The following is a 22,539-nucleotide window of genomic DNA, read 5'->3' as shown; positions in this document are numbered from 1 at the left end:
TGAAAATGCACAAGCGGAACTTCACTAACAAAAACTCTTTCACTTTAGAAAACATCGTGCTGTGTGTGTGTGTGTGTGTGTGTGTGTGTGTGTGTGTGTGTGTGTGTGTGTGTGTGTGTGTGTGAGAGATGGGGGGGGCCACATGTGGGGATGCATGCATGGGAAGGGGAAGGGGAAGGGGAAGGGGAAGGGGAAGGGGAAGGGGAAGGGGAAGGGGAAGGGGAAGGGGAAGGGGAAGGGGAAGGGGAAGGGGAAGGGGAAGGGGAAGGGGAAGGGGAAGGGGAAGGGGAAGGGGAAGGGGAAGGGGAAGGGGAAGGGGAAGGGGAAGGGGAAGGGGAAGGGGAAGGGGAAGGGGAAGGGGAAGGGGAAGGGGGTGGTGGGGCGGCACATCTGAGCATCTTTTCCATACAGATTTTTAGTGTGTTAAATAGTGTGCCATTACGTAGTATTGTATAGTGTAGTGTAATGTAAAGTAATGATTTATAATTTGTTTTCCTTCTGCTTATGTCGTCTCTATATGGAAGCTTTCTTCTATTTTAAATTTATAATAGAGGCTTTGGCTGGATATTAGTATTTTTAATTCTGTTTCAATTTTAGGTGGGTGATACTTTTAAGCTATTAAGTAATTACCTAATGTGCTATGGGAGCTGTTACTTTTTACAACTCTGAGGTGTTTTGAATATCTTGTTTTAAGCTTCCTGCATGTTTGCTCTGGACATACTGGGCTGTCTGAGTCAGATATTCAGAGATATAGTCTGACACAGGGGCCAATGGTTGGAGCAGAATGAGTATTTCTGGTGTAGCTCAATGATTGCTGCAATGAAATACCCATAACTTGCAACATAGAGAAATGATGTTTCAGATTGTGCAAGTATGTGTCTCAGTCGTTAGTGGTAAAACACTATAGGCATGAAGGGACGACTCTGATCTGCAGTGAGCATGACCGGAGGTGCAGATTCCACAGAAATGTCAGCCATTGATGAATCACGACAACACTGCCTGGGGCCTGTCCTGGGGCAGTGAGCCTTGAGCAGCCGCTGGTGAAATATCAGTGCAGTAGCGAGTCGCATATTTAGCTTTCATATTTGTTTTGTAGTTTGATTCTGTATTTCTTTCAGAGTGTTTGTGCGCTTGCATATTTAATTACATAAAATCCTTGCGTATTCTCGTATTTGAGAGGAGTAATATTGCTTATTGATAGCCGTAGAGTATAAATTCGCGGAGTCGTTAGATTTAGCACTAGGATGGATCGGGTGTGTGCGTGCTGTGTGCGGGCACAGGAGGAACTGGCCGCGGTCAACCGCCTTCAGGCTGCTGCCTCGAGGTGCAGCGACGGTGGAGGGTCTGGCGCGTCGCTTGAGGCACCCCAGGTGTCACTTGCTGCGTCCACTAACTCAGCCACCGAGGCAACTTCTAGTGTACCTCAGGGTGAGTGGCGGACTGCGATGCGTTCACGTCGCTCTAGGTGGAGGGTCAATGTAGAGGCTGTCCGGCTGGCCTCGCCCGTTTGTCCTGTCAGTGGGCAGGTGGCCGCTCCTTCAGCAGGGCCCGAGCAGGTATGCGGGGGCAAAGGCTTGCTGGTTATTGGGAGCTCCAAAGTTAGGCGGGTGATGGAGCCCCTTAGGGAAATAGCGTACAGAGCTGGAAAGAATTCCAACGTGCACTCAGTTTGTCTACCGGGCGGGGTCTCATCCAAGATATGGAGGCTGTCTTGCCTGCAGCTATCGAGCGTACGGGGTGCAATCGTCAGCAAGTAGCTGCTCATGTCAGCACCAATGATGCCTGTCACTTGGGTTCTGAGGCGATCCTCAGTTCATACAGGTGGCTGGCGGATTTGGTGAAGACCGCTGGCCTCGCACAAGGGGTGCAAGCAGAGCTCTCTATTTGCAGCATCGTTCCCAGAGTGGATCAGGGTCCTTTGGTTTGGAGCCGAGTGGAGGGTCTCAACCAGAGACTTTGTCAACTCTGTGACTGTCTTGGCTGCAGATTTCTAGACTTGCGCTATTGGGTGGGGAATTGTAGGACGTCCCTAGATAGGTCAGAGGTGCACTACACAAAGGAAGCGGCTACTCGGGTAGCAGAGTACTTGTGTCGTGCAAATGGGGGTTTTTTAGGCTAGGCAGTAGTGCAAGGTGTCCTGATGAACACTCACCAGTTGACATGCTCAGTGTAAAAGACACTTCAGCTATCAAGATATTAGCAGTAAATTTCCAGTGTGTTCTGAATAAAGTTCCAGAATTTACTGCCCTCCAGGAAGCATGTGGCGCGCAAATTATTCTCAGGACTGAGACCTGGCTGAACCCTGAGATAGGAAGTCCTGAAATATTTAGTGAGGGTTGGAACGTGTATTGGAAAGGCAGATTAGACACCGTAGGTGGTGGTGTCTTCATTGCAGTTGACAAAAATATTGTGTCTACTGAGGTCGAAGTAGAGTGTGATTGTGAAGTTATCTGGACACATTTAACAGGGCTAGGGGAAATAATTGTTGAGTGTTATTACCGGCCACCAGGTTCCACCGTGACAGTTCTAGAATCATTCAAAGGGAGTCTACATTCTGTATCGCAGACGTACCCGGATCATGCTATATTAGTCGGAGGCGACTTCAACCTACCTAGTATAGACTGGGATGTAAATGGGTTCAATACAGGTGGTACAGACAAGCTGTCGTGTGAATTACTTTTGAACCCATTATCCGAAAAGTGTCTTGAGCAGCTAAATTGACAGCCAACGCGTAATGGAAATATTTTAGATCTGATAGCCACGAACAGACCAGACCTCATCGACGGTGTCAGTGTTGAGACAGGGATTAGTGATCATGATGATGTCATTACGACTATGGTTATGAAAGTTAAAAAGTCGGTCAAGAAGGCTAGGAGAGAATTCTTACTAGAAAGAGCAGATAAGCAGGTGTTAGCATCCTACTTAGTAAATGAATCAACTTCATTTACTTCCGGTACGATGGACGTGGAAGAATCATGGGCAAATTTTAAACACATAGTAAATCACGCATTGGACAAGTATGTGCCGAAAAAGTGGGTTACGGACGGAGAAGACCCACTGTGGTTTAACAGCGCAATTCGGAGAATGCTCAGGAAGCAAAGGCAGTTGCACTCGCGGTAAAAGAAAGATCGGGAGAATGAGGACAGGCAAAAGTAAGTAGTGATTCGTGCTGCTGTAAAAAGAGCGATGCGCGAAGCATGCAACCACTACCACTGACGTACCTTACCAAAAGATCTTGGTGAAAACCCAAGGAAATTCTGGTCTTACATAAAATTGGTAAGCGGGTCGAAGGCTTCCATCCAGTCACTCACTCACTGATCAGTCTGGCCTGGCAACGGAAGACAGCAAAACGAAAGCTGAAATTTTAAATTTAGCATTCGAGAAATCTTTCGCGCAGGAGGATCGTACAAACATACCGCCATTTGAGTCTCTTACAGAATCCCGTATGGAGGACATAGTGATAGACATCCCTGGGGTTGTGAAGCAGCTGAATGGGTTGAAAATAAATAAATCGCCAGGTCCTGATGGGATTCCCATTCGGTTTTACAGAGAGTACTCTACTGCATTGGCTCCTTACTTAGCTTGCATTTATCGCGAATCTCTTGTCCAACGTAAAGTCCCGAGCGACTGGAAAAAAGCGCAGGTGACACCTGTATATAAGAAGGGTAGAAGGATGGATCCTCAAAATTACAGACCAATATCCTTAACATCGGTTTGTTGCAGGATTCTCAAACATATTGTCAGTTCGAATATAATGAATTTCCTTGAGACAGAAGTTGCTGGCCATGCATCAGCACGGCTTTAGAAAGCATCGCTCCCGCGAAACGCAACTCGCCCTTTTGTCACATGATATCTTGCGAACCATGGATGAAGAGTATCAGATGGATGCCATATTCCTTGACTTCCGGAAAGCGTTTGACTCGGTGCCCCACTGCAGACTCTTAACTAAGGTACAAGCGTATGGGATTGGTTCCCAAGTACGTCAGTGGCTCGAAGACTTCTTAAGTAATAAAACCCAGTACGTTGTCCTCAATGGTGAGTGTATCATCAGGAGTGCCCCAGGGAAGTGTGGTAGGTCCACTGTTGTTTTTTATCTATATAAATGATCTTTTGGATAGGGTGGATAGCAATGTGCGGCTGTTTGCTGATGATGCAGTGGTGTACGGGAAGGTGTCGTCGTTGAGTGACTGTAGGAGGATACAAGATGACTTGGACAGGATTTGTGATTGGTGTAAAGAATGGCAGCTAACTCTAAATATAGATAAATGTAAATTAATTCAGATGAATAGGAAATAGAATCTTGTAATGTTTGAATACTCCATTAGTAGTGTATCGTTTGACACAGTCACATCGATAAAAATATTTGGGCGTAACATTGCAGAGCGATATGAAAAGGGACAAGCATGTAATGGCAGTTGTGGGGAAGGTGGATAGTCGTCTTCAGTTCATTGGTAGAATTTTGGGAAAATGTGGTTCATCTGTGAAGGAGATCGCTTATAAAACACTAATACGACCTATTCTTGAGTACTGCTCGAGCGTTTGGGATCCCTATCAGGTCGGATTGATGGAGGACATAGAAGCAATTCAGAGGCGGGCTGCTAGATTTGTTACTGGTAGGTTTGATCATCACACGAGTGTTACGGAAAAGCTTCAGGAACTCGGGTGGGAGTCTCTAGAGGAAAGGAGGCGTTCTTTTCGTTAATCGCTACTGAAGAAATTTAGAGAACCAGCATTTGAGGCTGACTGCAGTACAGTTTTACTGCCGCCAACTTACATTCCACGGAAAGACCACAAAGATAAGATAAGAGAGATTAGGGCTCGTACAGAGGCATATAGGCAGTCTTTTTTCCCTCGTTCTGTTTGGGAGTGGGTCAGGGAGAGAAGATGCTAGTAGTTGTACGAGTTACCCTCCACCACGCACCTTATGGTGGATTGCGGAGTATGTATGTAGATGTAGATGTTAAAACACATATTTCTGACTCATTTGTAATATTTTATCTGTAACTTCCAATTGAATCTCAAAGTTTAAATTTATACTGAAGTTTGATATCATAAAGGTCTATTAACTGTGAAATTTTCAGATTTTTATCTGGTCCCCCAAAGATATTGCAGGCCACAAAATGGAAAAATAAAAAACCATTTTTAAAAATAGTGTATTTTTTTCTTTTTTCCTTTTTTTTTAAGTGTAAACTGCTCACCATTGATACTCTATAAAAAGTAACTATACTATACAGTGTAATAGCAGAAAAAATATTAAAGCTGAGAAATTAATCTTTCTTTGGAAAACTACTGTTCAAAAATTGAGTTTTTTTTTTTTTTAATTTGTGTCTGATAACTTAGAACAATTAAAAATATATTAAAGAATACATCCAGCTAAGTGATAATGATGTTAATGTGTAGCCCAGATTGTGCTGAACTAAATGCATTTTATCTGAAAGGCTTAGCACAATGCACTACTGAATAATTGTAAAAAATGTAGATGCCCTTCAAATACGAAAATAGTATGCGGCCTGGAACAAATATGGCTGCCATTACAAAATAATAAACCAAAATTTTTTAAAAAAATATTTTTGTGACTACTAAACATTGGGGAATTCACCCAGCAAATATAAATTTTTTTCTGAGATGGTCAAGCAACTAGTGCTGGACCACTTGGTTGGATTGACCCTGGAATACAGGAAGGAACTGACAGTTCAAAATAGTTATTATGAAGGACAACGTGCTCCGCAACACAGTGGACCAGTTGTTTCTTGGCTACAGCTTGTCACTGGCCATTCATGCTGACAGCTTGTTTGTTGCCATGTCCACGTAGAATGCAGTACACTGGTTGCAACTCAGCTTTTAGATTACATGACTGGTTTTGCAGGCAGCCTTGCCTTTAATGGGATTGGTGACATTTGTGAATGGACTGGCATAGGTGATGGTGGAGGTGCAACAGATCTCGCATGCAAGTCTATTACAGGGATATGAGCCATGATGCAAGGGGGTTGGGAGCATGGGTTGTGTAGGGATGATTGATTGGCTGATTAATTGAGATGGGTTATGGGACCAAACGGCAATGTCGTCAGTCCTGCAATTCCAAAGTGAGTCACAGAAGAAAGAGGGTCTGCTAAAAGTGGATGGATCCAGTCAAGGGAGTTAAATTATAAAATAATGATCATTAAACACACACAGTAAAGGCATGAAAGGTGAAACCAAATCTAGAAAATGGAAAAAAAGGGGGGTCATGGTGTCACAGACTGAGAAGACTGTAAAAGAAGTCCAAAATACAACCAACCTGTCCCTGCTCCAAGACTAAAACAGAACCTTGTATCTGGAAATGAAAACCACTTTCACAGAGGAAACCGAGGGCCAGTTCAACCATCTGGATTGTCTGCTAATAGCAAATTTAAGGAATCAGGAAGATTATGCTCAACACAAAGGACCAAAAGAAGGGGACATTCCACCAATGTGAGATATCGTCAGTCTGGTTCCCCAACCACATTTGGAGGTGGGGCGTTATGTACGAGGAAACAATGGGTGAGCCAGGTATGACTAATGTGTAAATGTCATAAAACAGTTGACTCCTTCCGAGGGGAGTGGAAGGAAAAGCACCAAACTGCAGTAGAATCCTTGATTGTGCAGAGTTTACTACTATGAGCAGTAGCGCTCCAGATGGCATTCCACATTTGGGCAAAGAGATTTGACACATATCTACAGCTGGAATCAGGAAAGAAAATGGGGGTAAGTATCTGCTTCTCTAGCTAAACAGTCAGCCAGTTCATCCCTGGGGTGTAGGGATGGAAAAGGATATTGTGTAGGTTCGGCAGGCGGCAGAATACCACTGTGGGAGGAGCGGGAAGTATAGTGGGTAGGACCTAGATGCAAGACCTGTCCCACATATCCTCCCATCATCACCTACTCCAGCCCAGTCACAACCATCACCTATACCATCGAAGGCAAGGCATATGTGAAATCAGTCCTGTAGTCTACAGGCTAAGCTGCAACTACTGTGCTGCATTCCTTGTGGACACGGCAAGCACCAAGCTGTCTGTCTGCATGAATGGCCACTGACAAACTGTGGCCGAGAAACAACTGGATCACCCTATTGTGGAGCATGCCACCCAACACAATGTCCTTGCTTCACAGGCTGTGCCATCTGGATTCTTCCCACCAACACCAGCTTTTCTGAAATGCACAGAAGGGAACTCTCCCTGCAATATATCTTACATTCCTGTAACCCTCCTGGCCTGAACATTTGCTAGTTATTCTCCTCACCCACCTAGCCCATCCATGTTCTCATCCCAGCAGTACACAGTTCTATATTGCACCAATGCACCCAGTCTTTTTACTTCTCTCCTTTTCCGCCAACCCCCCTCCCCTCTCCCCCACCATCCCGCTAACCTCCTGACTGCATGCTCCCAGCAGCAATTTACTGTCCCTACCTCTACCCTACTATCCAACCCCCTCCCCACTCCAGCCTCCTCCTTACCCTCATCCATTGCGACTCAACATCTTGCAATGGTTATTTTGACACTAGCATACTTGTGCATTAAGCTAAACACCCCACCTGGCTTCAGAGCTAACAGTAATGACCGAAGCTTGTTTCTCACAGTAAAGAACGTCAGAAAATTTGCAGACAATAAATAACAAGCAAAAAATAAATCATTTGTCCACTTTTTATTGTTTTCAACTTTTCCACAACAGTACTTGTGCAGCAAACTTAGCAAAATATGATGCAGAGCAGAGTGCAGCAACATGTTTTCACAGCCTTATAGTGAACAAATCTGCAGAGCAGAGCATGGCAATGTATTTCCACAGCCCTGTAGTCAACAAATCCTATCAGTGCATTTTTAAACATCATATATGAGCAGAATCAAAAATATACACCACACAGAAAATAATATTAAACTGCAGCTTCATTATGATAAAATTCTAAAGTATATAAAATCACAGTCTAGTATCTAGGACGACAATTTTGCAATTATGATACTATATTGTAATGAAGACTAGGACTGCTACAGAAACAGATCGTCTTTATTCATAAATTAATAAACTTTGAAATAGTAATTTTTATAATGCTGACTACTTGTAGTGAGGATGTGACAGTTTACATTGTCCCATGAATGATGTACACTCGTGGCATCCAATATTTACAGAGTCGCACTGAGTTCTGTAGTACTAACAAGACAGATGGTTATTTCAAGAAATTACTGACTGTAGACTAAGGCTGCAGAGTCAGTTTTAAACACTGAAATCTTCTCAGATTACCTTTGTGGAGATTACAAATCAATACGCTCCAATTCCATTTTTTCTAATTACAAATTGAAGATATTTGCATTTATAATACAAAAATGAATGTCTAGTTTCCAGTTCAACAAATCTGCATCAGTTATTTCTAATACAAACAGGAAAAAGCATAAAAGTCAAATCTTATAAGTATGTATAAAAATACAACTCAGGAGAAATCTACTGAGAAAACATTCATAATAAAATATGTCTCAAACAAATACTAGCTTATGATAACTCACCTGTTTAAGCTGTTCACTGTCATAACAAAGAACTTCGACACGAGCAGCAGCTTGTTCTTTAATGTATGCTCTCCATTTAAGTATTTTTCTCTTCATTTCTGCTAAGAGGATTTCACTATTGAGCTTCTTTTTAATTTTATACATTTCTCTTAATTTTTTCCTCCAGTGATGTATCTCATCACTTTCAGTTTTCTCTGTAGAACTTCTTTCATTTACTACATTTGATTTCAATTGTTCTTTTAGTTTACTAATTTCGTCGTTCTGTGCAGCTACTTTGCGGTTTAACTCTTCCACAAGCCTTGCATACTGTGACACATGCATTTCACAGTTAACAATATTGCTTTTTACCTGAAACCAAAACCATATTTTTAATTTAATTCTGATATCTTATTTTCAGATACATAAATTTCCTGCACATTTAACCATTAGAGTAAATTTAGCAAACTACAGCAATGTTAGGATACTGACATTACTCAATTTACATTTAAATAAACCATAAATATTCAGCCAATAAAATCCAGTGACATAAGTCTGACAGGAAGGAAATCATGTATGGGGTTCCCAAGGTTCAATCTTAGGTTCGTTACTGTTTCTCAAATACGTAAATGATCTACTGTCTAATGTAGAACAAGCAGAATTAGTTCTTTTTGCAGATGACATCAGTATTTTAATTACTCCCAATATACATACAGAAATGGAAGAAATGGTGAACAAAGTTCTAAAAAGTATCATTGATTGGTTTTCTGTGAATGGTCTCACCCTGAATTTCACAAAGACACATCATATTCAGTTCTGCATCTCTAGGAGTATTGCACCATTGGTAAGTGATGATTATGATGACGTATGGTTTGTGGGGCGCTCAACTGCATGGTCATCAGCAACTGTACAAATGTCCAACCTTTGCTCAGTCCAATCTCCCCACTTTCATGAATGATGATGAAATGAGGAGGACAACACAAACACCCAGTCATCTGGAGGCAGATGAAAATCCCTGACACTGCTCGGACCACTGATAAGTGTAACACATGGTGATGAAATAATACATAAGGGGGAAACTTCAAAAAATTCTTAGGTGTCCATATTGATGAGAATTTAAATTGGAAAAAACACATTTTGGGACTCCGAAAACAACTTAGTCCGGTCACATTTGCAGTTAGAATCATAGAAAATTTTGTGGAGAGAGAAATCAGTAAGTTGACATATTCTGCTTGTTTTCATTCAGTAATGTCATGTGGAATAATGTTCGGGGGTAACTCATCTTTAAGAAAGAAGGTCTTCATTGCCCAAAAACGTCCTGCAAGAATAATATGTCGTGCTCACCCATGATCTTTTTGTAAACATCTGTTTAAGGAGTTTGGTATTCTGACTAATGCTTCACGGCACATTTATTTCCTCATGAAGTTTGTTGTAAAAAATCCACTACAGTTCAAAAGTACATAATTACAATACTAGAAGAAAAAATGACATTCATTACTCAACATTAAAGGCTGTCTTTAGCACAAAAAGGAGTGCACAACGCTGCATCAAAAATTTTTGACCTTTTACCCATTGGTTCCAAACGTCTGTTAAGACAGCAAGGTAAAAACTTCGATACCACTGAAGAGTTTCTACATTTGTAATGTGTAAAAGTTGGTGAGTAGGAATTGTTAACTCAATCTGTGTATCTTGTTTTCATGTTGGAGGGGAGGGGGGGGGGTATTATATGGTGATGTTTAGAGTACAAATAGACATGCAAATTAATTTGCAATATTTATGTAAAATGACTCGTTCCACATTATGATGACTTATCGTACAAAATGATCCATGGAACATGAAAGTAACTACTAGCTAGCTTTATAAAGCAGTGCTAAACGCACACACACAGGGGAATAATATGAGACATTTTCAAATTTCCCATCAAAATCACCTCAACACACTACAGCTCATATCAACTGAATTGACGATAATAACTATTTCTCTATAACGTACATGCCATTTTAAAAAAGAATCAAACTGCAGATAGTTTTACTACAGCACTTATTAGCTTTGTCAAAACAGCAGATGTTCAAACTGTACAACAGAGGGTGGCCGGTGTGCGATTTGGAAGCAGGCAATGTAGTGGAGAAGAAAATATAGACATATGAAGTAATAAAGAAAAGACAAATGAGTTTTAAGTAACTACAGAAAGACGATAGCAAAGGAAAATGGGTACAAAATGGAAGAGACTTCAACCACGCTGGACTTTTGAAGGAATTTCTTCCCTTCGCTCGGTCTCTCCAATGGAAATGTTTTTTGCCACGCACTCCACTGACAAAAGCCAACCAAAACCTCATGCAGAACCTTGTTTAAAACAGTCCCAATCGCCTTCCAACCACGATCCTCCTCCCTTTCCATCCAGTTATCCCCTGGTAAATTTTCAGGAATTCCTTGTTTCTAACCTGGCACCATCTTCCTTTCCTAAATCCCTCCCCAGTGAGTCCAACATCATTCCCAAAGAACACAAAAACCACATAGCTGCCAACATTGAAAAGAAGCTGTTAGTAATCACATGATAAATATACAGAGCGGCCCACCTCACATGTTTCCTACTGGTCATCTCACTGAGGCTAGGAACAAGGCACTCTCAGAACAAACCTCAGCCTTTGTTGACCAACACCTCCGTACTATTGTCCATAACCTCCCATCCTACATTTAAGACACTGGCTTTCAAGAGTTCCTGCCATGTTACTGTGGATGCAACATACTATGCCCCAACGTCCCCCATGCCCACAGCCTTGTGACCATGGAACACAATCTTTCCCAACAATGTCCTGATACCAAACCCACCATTTCTTTCCTAATCCTTTTGGTCAACCACAACCTAACCTTCAATTATTTCACTTTTGAAGACCGAATCTATAAACAATTCTGTGGTACTGCCATGGGCACTTGTATGGCATCACCCTCCAACAACATCCTTATGGGCCATGTGGAGGAATCATCCAGTTAACACAAAGCCCCTCATCTGCTTCAAAGTCATTGACAACATTTTCATAATCCAGACTCGTGGCAAGGACAACCTCTGCTTTTTACTCAATAACCTTTACATCTACTTCCAAATCAACTTCATCTGTTACTTCTCAACTCAATGAACCACATTCCCAGATGTCCCTCTCTACCTCTAAGATGGCCACATAAGGACATCTGTTCATATCAAGTGCACCAACCAACAGTATCTCCACTATGACAGCTGTCACCCATTCCATGTCAAAAAGAGTGTTCCTTACAGGTTTGTCAGGACCCTGCATCTCCAGTGACTAGCTGTTGTCAAAATATACTGATAACCTTACTGGAACCTTTATTGATGAACAATAACCTATCCAGGTCACCCATAAACAAGTTTCCCATGTCATCCCCTCACCTGACAACAGTAAATTTGTTAACGATCAACTAACCAGCTAGTCTTAAACAGCTCGATCACATCCTTCAACTGAGTACTTCTCTTCATGCCCTGATATGTGGGATATCCTACCCAAAATCCTATTCACCTCACCAAAATAAGTGTTCCACAAAGCACCCAATCTATAGAATATCCTTGTCTATCTTCATTCCAATCCTGCACTCCATGGATCACATCCCCTCATGGTCAACATAGGTGCAAGACCTATCCCATACACACTCTCATCACCACCTAGCATCATCCACTCACAGACATTTCTTATGCTACAAAAGACAAGGCCACATGTGAAAGCAGCCTTGTTATATGAGGAGCAATCAAATGAAAACCAAACACCCATCACAAAGGGACCATGGAATAGGTCCATTCAAAAGTAATCACCACACATCTTACAGATTCAGGGTACTTATAAAAGGTGGAAAAATCTAAATTTTTTAATGACTTTATTAGTTCCCGATTACATTGATATATACATTATAGGGTTTCAAATTAAAAATGACCTATATATTCCAAATTTTAAAGTTACAGTCATGTATGGCACCATGCCCCCTTTATTTCTGTTACAGAAAGCAGTTTTATTTCAAAAAGAACTGTGAACTTTCTGTTTCCAGCGATTATACGTATGATACATTGTATATGTTGGCAACAGTGCAGGTTTCTAGTGTGTGTAAATGATTATCTGAGCTAGTATTTACTTTTGTTTCGCTGAAGCAGTTTGTTCACGTGTTACTGGACGTTTGCTGCCCAAGTGCTACATATATTTGTGGAAGTACATATCCTTCAGTGTGCAATAAATACAAATTATGCCACACATCAAGAAATTCAATAAAAGGAAATTCCATGGTAACCAGTTCACAAACAAAGCAAGCCACACTGTTGAAAGTAACCTATGTATCAGTTCTTCAGGGAAGAAACTCCCACATGGCACACCTCCTTGTGATTCAAATTTTTGTGTTCACAATGACACTGTTTGTAGTGGATTTTTTGTTGTTGATGTGGGCATCTTATCTTCTTTGATAAAGGAAGTGGCGAAATGTAAATAATGTGATGGTGTAGGCTGACTGGAAATAAATGAACAACAAAGTAGTAGGAAGGGTTTAGCGTCAAAATTAGTGGTTCCGAGTAGATCCTGCAATAAATCTACCTCAAAACTGACTTCGAACATTGTGCATAATTCATATGATGTTAATTTGATGTTAGCATATGCAGTGCGTGCAATAGGAAAAGGAACAAAGGCTGCTCAAACATTATGTGGCTTGAGGGACCTTCCTTCTCCTTCCAGGATGTTCAGCAAGTACATAAAAATACTTTTAGGTGCCTGGTCGGTTGTGTCTAAAGCATCTATTAAACATGCAGTAGAAGAAACTGTAAATATTAATGGAACCAGGGACATTGCTGTTGCACCTGATGGGACATGGCAATGTCTAGGACATCGTTCCTTGAATGGTGGTGTAAGTGCTACTTATCTGGAGAACAGAAAAGTTGTTGATGTTGAGTGCTTATCTAAGTACTGCCACAACTGCCATGGTAACATTGAAGGACATATTGAACATCAGTGTTCTAAGAATTATGATGGTTACAGTGGATGTATGGAGTGTGATGGAGCTCTAAAAAAATTTTCAGAGGTCGGTGCCTGTTTATAGCATTAGATATATGAAGTACCTAGGTGATGGGAACTCTAAAGCTTTCAACACAATTAATGAGCTCAATGTTTATGGTGATACCTTGGTAACAAATCGGGAGTGTTGTGGACATGTGCAAAAGAGGATGGGTGTTAGATTGAGGAAGCCACGAAGATAATTGAAAGGAAAGTTGCCATATGATGGAAAATCTCTGTCTTGCCAAGGCAGATTGACAAAAACAAAGAGGCCTCCTTCAGAGTTATTATGGACTGGCCATTAGACGAACTGCACCTCTGAATGATGTTACAGCAATGAGAAAAGCTGTGTGGGCCACCTACTTTCTTAAGTTGTCCACAGATGACCTCCCTGTTCATGGACTTTGCCCTAAAGGAGCAGATTCTTGGTGTGGTTACCAAAAAGCAAAAGAAAGTGGTCAAATATACCCTCATAAGCATTCTCTTTCTGAGCCTGTTATGAATGAAATAAAACCAATTTTTAGAGACCTGAGTGACCCTGTTTTGCTAAGTAAATGTCTTCATGGGGGCACTCAGAATACAAATGAAAGTTTCAACCATTGCATGTGGGAAAGATTACCTGAGAATATTTTTGTACAACTAAATACATTAAAAGTTGGTGTACTAGATGTAGTGATATGTATCAATGCTGGAGGGATAAAATGTGGCTCTAATATGGAAGGATCAATTGCTTGCGTATGACAGGAAATGTGTGCATGAAGCTGAAATATTCACTCTTCAAGTTACCAAAGGAGCAAGGAGTGCTAAACGGAATACAGAGAGGAAGCTTGAAGATGATGAAATGCTGCAGGATGAAGACTGTGCTTTGTGTATATTCTGAGGCACAGCTTAATTGGACTCATACCTTCATTCGCAATTTCCTGAAAGTTTTTTTTTTTTTCAGAATTCAGGTACAAATATTTTCTAAAGTTTATAAATCATTGCTCTAATTTTTTTTTCTGTAACTTGCAATAGTCCATACTTATGTAGTAGACCTAAGCTTTATTGCAGAATCAACTAAATTATAGAAAAAATAACATTTTTATTGGAAAAATAATTATAAAAATTAAAATGTAAGATGTGTTATTTTTTATCCTTGTAATAGGTGGAATTCAATGGGTCCAGTACCTCAGCCATCATGTCATGCATATCTGGCAAAAATTTGGTCTCCTTCAAATGTATAACATTGGATTAAATGGTACCTCAATTTGAGGAAGCATTTTGGACAAAAAAATTGCATAAATTTCATTGTAACTTTTTTAATAACCCTAAGTAGGTTCAAAAATATTCAAAATACTTCTAATTAGTTTAGAAAGTGTGCTGCATTACCTAAAATCAACAAAAAAATCTGTAAAACATATACTTTATAATCAGTGCCTGAAAGATATAGATATTGATTTTTACATAACATTGAGCTGGAAAAGTACCCTGTATCCTTAAAGACATTTTTCCCACTGGGAGACTAGACGATCAATTCCCGTTTCAGAGAACATGGTCAGTCGCTGAATGATTCAAAACTGCACCCACTCTTGCACTTCCTTGTCTGCCAAACCACAATTACTTTGTGAACGATCTGGGCTGTACGGAGGATGTTACAGTATTTCCAATCAAATCACTAACGCGTAGCCTTCGTCCGATGGGCATTATCATGCAACTTCGACTGCAGGGGGCCCCTCTGCTTGTCGAGTTCCTTGAAAGTGGAAGAACATTCAATGCACAGCACTATGAAGACACTTTGCAGAGAGGGTGACATGCCATAAAGCCAAAATACCCAGGAATGCCGTCTGACAATCATCCTGTTGCATGACAACTTCCCCCCCACACTAACAACTGGATGACTGCTAAGCTTCTTTGATTCAGTTGGGAAACATTGCAACATCCCCTTTACAGCAATGACCATTCACCACAATTTTCATAATGTTGGAGACCTGAATACAAACATGCACGGATGTTGGTTACAGTCAGACAAGGAGGTGCAAGAGCTGGTGCTGTTGTGGATCAATCAGAGGCCAACCATGTTCTACAAGGCAGGAATTGATCATTCCGTCTCTCAGTAGGATAAATGTTGACACATGTGATTTCTTTTGAATGGAACCATTCGATGGTCTCAGTGGCAGATATTTGGTTTCCATTAGACTGCTCCTTATGTACGAGATTCACTGCAATTACTATACAACGTTCTCTGTGGCCATGCCAAGTAATCAACTATCTACTCACATGAATGGCTACCACGAAACTGTGGCAAATTGCAAACTCTACCATTCAGTTGCTGAGCACACTGCACCCCACAACAAAAATAACTTCACCAGCTTCCCTATGTGTGCCATTTAGATACTCCTTTCCAGCAGAAGTTTGTTTTTCTGAACTACAGAGGTGGGAATTGTCTCCCCAGCATTTTCTGCAGTTTTGCAAACCCCCTAGCCTAAAACCTCCACTAACAGGTTTGTCACAACCCTTACTGCACCCTCTCTCTTCTGTCACTGTTCACACCACTCCTCTCCCCACCCACATTATGTACTGCCTTCTCCACAAGCCCCTCCCCCCCCCCCCCCCATCCATTTCCCTTTTTAAATTTTCAAACCTACCTACCCAATTAAGGTATCTAACATTCCACACACTGATCCGTAGAATGCCAGCTTTGTTTCCCCTTATGACAACGTCCTCTTCAGTAGTGCCCACCTGGAGATCCGAATGGGAGACTCTAATACCTCCAGAATATTTTGGTTGGTTTAAAACAGGGGGGAAGGGACCAAACTACGAGGTCATCGGCCCCTTGTTCCTAATAAAACAAGTGTAAGAATAAAACAGATTAGACATATAACAAAACGGACAGAAAGGAAAAACCACAAGAATGAAGGAAAAGCAATGAACACTAAAAGGAACAAAAGAGGACAAGAAAACAACAGAAACAGAAGAGAGTAAAACAAGAAAGCAGGTTACAGTGGCTGGCTGACCACGAGAATAAAAAGGAAAAGCCAGCCACTCTGCAACACATTAAAACTTCCACCCTAAAAGCACTAGGGTGGAGTATACAGAGGGACAAATGACATGCACTAAAACCTACTTAGAAGTATGAAACCCACTCTCACAGATAAAACATAAAACTAAAGATGCCGCTAAGGCATCATTGCCCAACACTGAACTGAAGGTAGGAAGCTGGGAAAGTTAAAAGTCCGCCGAAAAGCGGCTGAAAGTTAAAAGTCCGCCGAAAAGCGGCTGAAAGTTAAAAGTCCGCCGAAAAGCGGCTGAAAGTTAAAAGTCCGCCGAAAAGCGGCTGAAAGTTAAAAGTCCGCCGAAAAGCGGCTGAAAGTTAAAAGTCCGCCGAAAAGCGGCTGAAAGTGAGCAGTCCAGCAAGAGGTGGATGACTGTCATTTGGGAGCCACAGTGACGCAGAGATGGGTCCTCACGACAGAGTAGGTAACCATGAGTTAGCCATGTGTGGCCAATGCGAATCCAGCAGATAACAACTTATTTCCTGCGAGAGGACCGCATGGAAGACTTCCACACATTTATCAACTCCTTAATGACACGCAGCTTGTTGTGAGTACGGTTATGCCATTCCGTCCCCCAAGGCCTGAAAATCCTGTGGCATAAGACAGAACGCAGGTCAGCTTCTGAGATGCCCATCTCCAGAAGCGGTTTCTGCGTCACCTGTTTGGCCAGCCTGCCGACAAGTTCGTTGCCTGGGATTCCGACATGTCTTGGGGTCCACACAAACACCACTGAACGACGGGACCATTCCAGAGCATAAATGGACTCCTGGATGGACGCTACCAGAGGATGACGAGGCTAGCACTGGTCGATAGCTAGTAGGCCGTTCAATGAGTCAGTACACAGGACAAATGCAGGCCAGGGCATGAGCAAGGAGATGGAACGATTTGGGGTCATGCTTCTGTGCATTGAATTTAGCTCGTGAACACTTAGATACTGCTGGTGTTTCACCACCAGCAAGAGATGATGGACTACACTTCATCGTGTGTCATCCGCCCTGATGCCACCCACTTCGACTAGGGGCCCTCCCCACAGGCACCACCCAGCCACGCACAGGCCAGCTGGCAGGATGGCCATTGCCGAGAGTCCCGATGCCCCAGGGGGATTGTTATCTACTCCTTGGCATACTTGGCGAGTTAACAGCACAGGCATCAAGCAGAGCGATCCCTGTGTGGTCAGGGAATTAAAACCAACAGGGTACATGACGGCCCCACAACAGACTGGCTACCGTGCTGCATATCAGGTGCAAAGAATTCCACAATCATCGTCAACACAGTAAGCGACACCGCATAGTCCATGGTGGAAAATGCACCCAGAAAGGTGTCTTCGCCCAAGAGATTGAGGATGAGCAGGACTGAAATGTGACGACGAGAAAGTGGGCTAAAGATCTCAATGCACGATGGACACAATGCATCATGTAAGGTGCTCTTCCCCAATTGGCTCGCTCTTCAGGAAAATTTTGAAGAATGGAGCTCTAAGGGGAGTATTTCAAAGGCCGAAACGTGTGAAACTCCTTCTGGTCACTTTTTATGACAGGTAGGAATACCTCGGACCTATTCTTACCCCGGACCCGCTGGGGAGGGGAGGGGGCAGAATATTTTACCTGTTGTTGTTGTTGTTGTGGTCTTCAGTCCTGAGACTGGTTTGATGCAGCTCTCCGTGCTACTCTATCCTGTGCAAGCTTCTTCATCTCCCAGTACCTACTGCAACCTACATCCTTCTGAATCTGCTTAGTGTATTGATCTCTTGGTCTCCCTCTACGATTTTTACCCTCCACACTGCCCTCCAATGCTAAATTTGTGATCCCTTGATGCCTCAAAACATGTCCTACCTACGAGGATGTAATCAGCCTGCAACTATTGAAAAGACTGTTGCCCCTCTTTAGGAACCACACTTTTGTCTGACCTCACCGCTACATTGTGATTGCTCCTACTGGCTATCTCTATCGCTGCGGTGCGCAAGCCACCTCACTGACAGCAATGTAAACAGTTCACGTGTGTGTACAGTATTTCGTTGACAAGTTACATAGCAACTTATTAAAGTGTGTGTAGCTATATAAGGAAATTGGTTTGAGTATATTATAATTTAGTTTCTTAGTATTTTACTATTCTCTTTTTCCTTCCTTTTCCAACAGATCTGATAGTGACTTTCTAAGAAGCCAAAACCAGGTATGATACATTTTGTGAGCCTCAAGACTGGAAAAACCCAATAAAAGAATTTGTTTACTGGAGTGCCAATGTGTTATCCTGCAGGAGTATGCCTACTGTGTTGGCATTTTGTAGTTCTTTGCATTCAGTTTTAAAGGTTTCTGTTGAAACATCATCTACCAAAACAGTTTTCTTCATTTTTCAAATGTCTCTATACAAGGTCCATGCACATTAATGCAACCAGCATCTATGTTCGATGTCAACATACAATAACCACTCACAATGGCAGGTAGAGGCATTAGAAGTGGAGGGTATATAAAATGTGTCGGGGATGCGGAAAACAGTGCAGTCATTATCCTAATGCGGAAATGGAGTGATTTATCTGACATCCAAGAGGACATGATGATTGGATTTTGGGCTGAGGGTGGAAGCATCTTCGCAACAGCTTAGTTTCATATAATGTTCGCATGCCACTTTGGTTAAAAGTATACTATGCACAGTAAAAATGTGCTATCCAAAACCAGTGCCTCGGCAACTGTGGTGCACCACGGGCCATAAATGACAGGTCGAATGATGGCTGGGAAGATGTGTACATGCAACTGTTTAGCAACCGACTACCCAGATGAATGAAGGGGCTAACAACAGTGTCTCCTCAACGACCATACAGCGAACGTTGCTGCATATAAACCTCCACAACAGATGCCTAGTTCATACAACCATGCTGAGTACTATTCATCAGTGACAAAGGATGGAATCTGCACCCTAATACCACACCTGGATGTCCACTGAATGGTGAAAGACGGCCTCTTCAGATGTATCACTTTTATGCTCCATCGGACAAAAACTATCTGAAAACAAACATCCTGCAAAAATCTTCATTAAGGCCCAAGCTGGAGGAGGGAGCATTATGGTCTGGGGAACATTTTTTGGCATTCTCTGGCTGATCTTGTCATTCTGGAACACACAATGGATCAAAAGAAATATGTATCTAGCCTTGGGGACCGTGTCCTCCCATACATGCAGTTTGTTTTTCCTTGGCACGAAGACATCTACTGGCAGTACAATCCAACATGTCGCACAGTTCACAGTATTTGTGGTTTGAAGAGCAGCACAATGAGTTTACGGTAGTTCCCTGGCCACCAAACTCCCAGAATCTGTGGGACAACCTGGATCAGGCTTTATGCGTCATTGATCCTCAAGCAAGAAACTTGGTGCCGACAGTCACAACACTGGAGTCGGCATGGCTCCACATCCCTGTCGGTACCTTCTACATCCTCACTGACTGAAGCATTCTAATATAACAATGGTGCAGCATTCTTTGATTGGCAGTAGCTGTGAAGTGGCTGAGAAGAAGAAAAGTAACAGCAAATATCAGTCTAAGGATTGCTGATAAATTTTTGAAGGTATATCTGTGCCACAAGCCAGAATACATATTTTCTACAGTTTATGAAAGAATTCAATGAATCTGGTGTGTTTCGGCAACAGCAAATAGCATGAAAGTCTATTTTGCACTATTATTATAGTCATGGAACAGTTTGAATTCATTTACTTAATCATATAACTATAAGAGTGATTGTTTTGTTTTAGAATCCAGGTAATATCTCAGGTGTGAAAGCAATGAGTGAAACAGGATGTTTTTCAGTACAGTAATAGTTGAACAAAAATGTTATGGGCCACCTAACTGCCAGGTACTTATCTGACCTGAAGTATCTGGGCATCTGTTAGTGAAAATTAACGCGGGGTGTATCCACCCTTCGCATTTATGTCAGCTTGAACTCTGCTGGTGACACTTCCAAAGAGATGTCAAGGTCTGGAGGAATGGCAGCCCATTCTTCCTCAGCTGAAACCAGAGAAGGCAGTGATGATGGGTACTGGTGTCTGGTGCAAAGTCAATGTTCTAACGCATCCCAAAGGTGTTCCATTGGGTTCAGGTTAAGAGTCTGGGTAGGCAAATCCATTTCAGGAATGTTACTGTCCACAAACAGCTGCCTTACAGACGCTCCTTTAACACATTGTGCATTCTCAGGCTGATACAATCATCATTTCCAGACTGTACCTCTACTGTATGCAGGACACGATGCTGTAAGATTTGTTTATACTCTTTTGGATTTAGTTTCTTGTTAAATGCAATACGGGGGGCACACCCTAACCATGAAAAACACCACCACACAGTAACACATACTTTCATCAGACTGCCACAGGGCACAGGGTGATTCATCAATCCAAGTAATTTGTTTCCAGTCATCTACAGTCCAGTGGTGTAGGTCCTTATACCACTGCAAGCATCACTTAGCACTGACTACTGAAATGTGTGGATTACATGTGTCTCAAGCAATGCACCACATTCTTTTATTTGAAACTTCCTGGCAGATTAAAACTGTGTGCCGGTCTGAGACTCGAACTCGGGACCTCCGCCTTTCGCAGGCAAGTGCTCTACCAACTGAGCTACCCAAGCACAACTTACACCCTGTCCTCACAGCTTTACTTCTGCCAGTACCTCGTCTCCTACCTTCCAAACTTTACAGAAGCTCTCCTGCGAACCTTGCAGAACTAGCACTCCTGAAAGAAAGGATATTGTGGAGACATGTCTTAGCTTCATATCAGTGCACACTCCGCTGCAGAGTAAAATCTCATTCTGGAAACATCCCCCAGGATGTGGCTAAGCCATGTCTCCGCAATGTCCTTTCTTTCAGGAGTGCTAGTTCTGTAAGGTTCGCAGGAGAACTTCTGTAAAGTTTGGAAGGTAGGAGACGAGATACTAGCACAAGTAAAGCTGTGAAGACAGGGTGTGAGTAGTGCTTGGGTAGCTCAGTTGGTAGAGCACTTGCCCGCGAAAGGCAAACGTCCTGAGTTCGAGTCTCGGACCGGCACACAGTTTTAATCTGCCAGGAAGTTTAATATCAGCGCACACTCCACTGCAGAGTGAAAATTTCATTCTGGAATATAATATTTGGTCTGACATTGCACAGTCAATAATAAGCTATGTTAGGTCTATGAACAAATGTGTGAACTATTTAAAATCAGTTACTGGAGGTCACTTTAGCCGTGTTCATCAATGGCGAGCACCCAAGTTTGATCCACTTGCCATCATTTTTTTAAAAGAACTTTTTAGAAAGTGTTTGTGATCTTCTGCTTGAATAGCACAATATAGAACATGAAAAGAGAAAGCATCTGTACCTGCAGTTTCTGAAGAAGAATGGAAGATATCTTAAGATTTTTACTCTTCCAGTACTGACACAGAGAAGCTCTTCCTTTTTACAGCCAATTAAATGGCAACTGTTTTTAATACAATATGACATTCTGCTTCAGTGATGCTATACAGAGGACATCAAATGAGTGATGTCAGTGAATATGTCAATTCATTTTGTAATGAAAAATAAATTCAATTCTTGAGGAGGTTATGTTCATAAAGCAATATACCAATAATCTGAGTAATACAACTGTATGGGTGTTCGTCCCTTACAAACTAATGGCCAAACATTGAAGACTGCCAGAAGAGAAAGAACCAAGTATGAATATTAACTGCAAGCCTTTTAACTTAGGTAGAGGTGCACAGTGCAAGCTACTTTCCTCAGTCAATTAAGATGTCATACACATTCAGAAACTGCTCATTTCCCACTCTGATTGAACTGAAAATAAAAAGCGACACATTTAAGGTAAAAATGACACATTCAAGTTCCAACCACAAGCAAACAGCCCCAAATGACAGAGGTCCTCAAGTGCCATGCAAGGCAGAGTTCGATAGTTCCAGAGTCCAGTAATCAGATGTTCCAGCCTCTAATTATCAAAAGCCTACAGTGGAGCCCATGTGAGTAAGCATTACCTGCAGCTGATCTCGTA

At 42.0% G+C, this 22,539-nt stretch overlaps 1 protein-coding gene across 1 annotated transcript in view; it reads right to left on the bottom strand.

The window, feature by feature from the left end:
* The window catches only part of LOC126259998 (kinesin-like protein KIF18A), a 167,367-nt gene that overhangs the window by 81,202 nt on the left and 63,626 nt on the right, over window positions 1–22,539 (bottom strand). The window contains exon 8 of the mRNA XM_049957150.1: window positions 8,511–8,858. Within this exon, the coding sequence (XP_049813107.1) occupies window positions 8,511–8,858 (348 nt within the window). The remainder of the gene's footprint in view (window positions 1–8,510; window positions 8,859–22,539) is intronic.

This window comes from Schistocerca nitens, chromosome 5, assembly GCF_023898315.1.
Source record: "Schistocerca nitens isolate TAMUIC-IGC-003100 chromosome 5, iqSchNite1.1, whole genome shotgun sequence".
In the NCBI taxonomy this organism is placed as follows: Eukaryota; Metazoa; Arthropoda; class Insecta; order Orthoptera; family Acrididae; genus Schistocerca; species Schistocerca nitens.
Note: the sequence above shows the minus strand (reverse complement) of the source record. Positions and strands in the feature narration are given on the sequence as shown.